This window comes from Gambusia affinis, linkage group LG07 (assembly GCF_019740435.1).
Source record: "Gambusia affinis linkage group LG07, SWU_Gaff_1.0, whole genome shotgun sequence".
NCBI lineage: Eukaryota > Metazoa > Chordata > Actinopteri > Cyprinodontiformes > Poeciliidae > Gambusia > Gambusia affinis.
The window spans coordinates 28210335-28214030 of record NC_057874.1 but is presented as its reverse complement, the minus strand read 5'-3'; the positions used below and the strand labels follow the sequence as shown (position 1 = coordinate 28214030).

Genomic DNA, 3696 nt, shown 5'->3' with positions numbered 1-3696 from the left:
CCTTCAGTGTTTAAGTCCATTTAAAGCACCACTTTTACTGGCTCTAGTGGCCTTTATTTGATAGTGAATTGACAGGAAAGTGGTTAATGAGAGAAGGGGAAGACAAGCGGCAAAGGTCGCCAGGCAGGGAATCGAACCTGCAACAGCCACGTCGAGGACTGAGGCCTCCATATGTGGGTTGTGCTAAACCCCTTGTTATATATCTTCCAGGCACACAGGGCCATTTTATAGCACAATCAAATCAGTTGTTATCAAAATGCTCTATTATATCAAATATGACTTAAAAAGAAATTTTGCTTCCTGATTTAACGTGTTGAAATTGGGTCTAGCTAAATCCACCTAGCTGTTTTGCACAGCTGAATGGTTGCCATGGAGATTAAAGGATTTCCCAAACATGCATGAAAGAATCAAATCAACAGCTCAGTTATGTTTTTGAGGAAATAACATTATTTTTATATTAGAATTATGTAAAGCTCAAAAAAGTAAATTTTACATAATACAGGCCCTTCATGTCAGGGAAGCCAGAAAAATTTTTTAATGCTTTTCATACATCCGATTATGTTTTACATGAATTATGAATATATAAATATCAGATGTAGATGGTCACCATCTGTTGAATTCCTCATAGCTTGGTCGTCAAGTGTTCAGGATTTTTATGCATTTATTTTTTAATGTTATTTTTATTATGTTGATGAAATATTTGTCATAATTTTTGTGCCTTGAATGTCTTGAGTTTTAAGATTTTGGAGTTTTAAAGCTCTATAACTGGTTTTATGTGAAATGTTATCGTTTTATTGTTGTAGTAATTCTTCATTTACACTCATGTAAATCCACAAAGATAGTCATAATAGCAAACATTTATTTATTTCCATTCTGCATACAGTAAAAAGCGTCACAGAGTTCTCATCGGCCAATCATCTGAGCCTGATCTGGCCAGCTGGATGCTGATTGGCTGTTGGGGCTCATGCCCACCATTTCTTTTTGTGTTCAACAGCAAGAGACAGAGACGCCTCAGAGACCGGAGACGTTTATGTCCGAATGTCCACAGCAAAGACAGGAGAAACACAAATAAAAATGGTAGAAAACAATAACTCAGGTCCATCTTGGTTCGGTTCGGTTAGAGTCCGGTCAGATTCTGTAAACTGGACGGTGTTACAACATATTCTGTGACCATAAGAGGAGCTGTTGCATTTTAACACAAACATATCGTTTGCAGGGCGGATAGAAACAAACGCAAAAGGAAAAATAAAACAAAAAAAGAACCAAAAGTAACATTTGACCACAAAGATTATGACCATCAGGGAATATATAATATATACAGTCACTGAATATGAAAGCTCTTATCAGAAACTTATTGTAAAATACTAAACTCTACTACTCAAGTATTTAATTGTTTTGTGTTGCAATAAATCAATTTATCACACAATAAATTAATATTCAATTTGTTTGATTTATTGTTTTTCTCTTTTCAAACACTGGGTGACAAAAGTCTTTGGTCTCAACTGGCCCTTTTGTGAAGGACAATATTTTTCACACACTTCATAAATTATTTTATATGCTATATTTGTATATTTTGGATATTTAAAATGTCTTTCAGTTCAGGTGTTAAATATTCATTAGAATTTAATCTTTGAGAATTTGTCCTTGCATTATTAAACCATTAGCAATAAAATACTTAAAAATGGTTTTATGACAACAATATTATTGTTTATTGCAATAACTTCTAGGACAATTTATCATCCAGAAAAATTGTTTTTTGTGACAGATCTATGTAAATATTTCCAAAGGTAGTCATAATATTAGTGATCAGATATTATTGTTATTATTTTATTATTCTTTTGATCCCCCCCTTTTTTTAAGCATTGCGTTAAAATGCAACAGCGCCTCCTACGGTCACAAGGTCGTCCTCACGCTGCCAGGAAGTCGCAGAACTGAGCAAAGTCCCTCTGCATGAAGTTGTGGCTCAGCTGCAAGTCGTCCTCCGAGGGGACGTACTGGATGCTGTCTTCCTGCAGGAAGATGCGCGGCCCCGGTGGTCCTGGCGACGGCAGCGGCTCGGGGCCGTCCAACAGGCCGCCTCTGGCGTTCTCCAGGACGCCCAGGTATGAGTCCATGTCGGTGAGCTCCAGGTCGCTGTCGGAGCTGCAGCCGCTGTCGCCACCCACCGAGTCGGAGCGCAGCTGCTGCATCTGGTACTTCTCCTGCATCAGAAACTGGTTGGTGTTCTGGGGGGCCTGCATGCCCCGGGCCCCCTTACCCTGGATGTTGACCGGACGCAGGGACCGCAGCGGCCTGCGGGGGCGCTGCGGGCGATGGGGGCGGGGCTTGTGGCGGGGCAGGCGCGCCCTGCGCCCCCCCTGCCTCCGGCTCTGCAGGCGGCCGCTGCAGCTCTTGGTCCAGCCGGCCGTCCAGCCAGGCGTCTCGCCGCTCTTCCTGCGGACGTCGACGTCCTTCAGCTTCTCGTCCTGCCGCCTTTGCTGCTGGAAGATCCTCCTACACATGATCTCTGAGAGCATTTCTTATGTTTCTCGCCGCCTCCTCCTGTTCACATCGCTTCTGCTTCAGATCACGGCTGACCCTCCTCTTTGTCGCTCTACCTTTTCACCACTCTGGCTCTTTTCTTCTTGACCTCTGGCTTTGGCTGGTGCATCGCCCGCTCTTCTTCCACCTGCAGCCGCAGCTTGCCTGCTGGTCGGACTCTCTGGCCCCCCTGATGTCTCTTCTTCTCCTGTCTGAAGGCTGGATCAGCTGCTGGATCGGGTGCAGAGTGAATGCAGTGAACTGATGAGGCGTTCAGGGAACGTCGGGCTGCTTGGAGTCCGGTCAGGGAGTGTGATGCTCTCTGCTCTGACAGGACTGGATGTGTCTCTTCCTCCTCCTCACAGCCAACATAAAGAGCTGGACCGGTCCACTCCTGCAGAGGGAGGGGGGCGGTGCCTTCAGGCGCCTCCTGTTGAGGCTTAACCCTCTGAACAAGACTGAAGGTCAAAGGTCTCAGTGAATCTGCTGAGAATTGGACCTCTGGACCCAGACGGATGGAGCCGTTTGTCTCCAGCACAGAGCGTAACTCCCCCTGCAGCCTGATGATGGTTCAGTCCGGTTCGGTTATAGCTGCTGTAATCTGATCCACAGCTACCGCCCCCCACCCCCATCCTGTCTGACAACAACAACCCAGCAGCTCTATGGCTGCTGCAGCACATTAGAGCACCTTCTACTAAATCTGCAAGGTTAAAGGCAAATTAAACAACTACTGAATTTTAAAATTAAGTTATTATGTTTATTAATATAGTGAGACGTTGTGAACTAACTAATAAACTTTTTATCCGTAATACTTTAAAATTCAGAAACATTGTATAAAAATACTGGAAATAACAAAATTAAAGTTATTATCTGTGGACCGAAAGAGGAACGATATAGAGTCAGCATGTAGCTTCAGTTATTACAGCCTAAAATCTGGTTCTGAACCTCCAGAAATACATAAAAACAGTTACAAAGTCGACCTTTTATCACCTGAAGAACATTTCCAGGACTAAAAGACCAATGTCCCAGCAAGATTTAGAGAAACTCATCTATGAGTTTATTTTCAGTTGCATTGATCACAGCAGCAGGTCAAATTTATAAAACAATCCTCCAGCTGCAGCTGATCCAGAATGCTGCTGCTGGCGTTCCGACTAAAACCAGGAAGAGAGAGCACAT

The 3696-nt window shown here is 43.6% G+C and overlaps 1 protein-coding gene across 1 annotated transcript; it reads right to left on the bottom strand.

Annotated features, from left to right (window-relative positions):
* Positions 1 to 845: 845 nt before the first annotated feature.
* wu:fb55g09 (coiled-coil domain-containing glutamate-rich protein 1) lies at positions 846 to 2898 on the bottom strand. Its single transcript, XM_044121758.1, has one exon. The coding sequence runs from the start codon at positions 2514 to 2516 to the stop codon at positions 1908 to 1910; it is 609 nt and encodes a 202-aa protein (XP_043977693.1). The 5' UTR covers positions 2517 to 2898; the 3' UTR covers positions 846 to 1907.
* Between the last annotated feature and the right edge of the window lie 798 nt (positions 2899 to 3696).

Excerpts from the sequence above, each read along its gene's own strand:
- wu:fb55g09 (XM_044121758.1), bottom strand. The coding sequence starts at position 2,516 with ATGCTCTCAGAGATCATGTGTAGGAGGATCTTCCAGCAGCAAAGGCGG.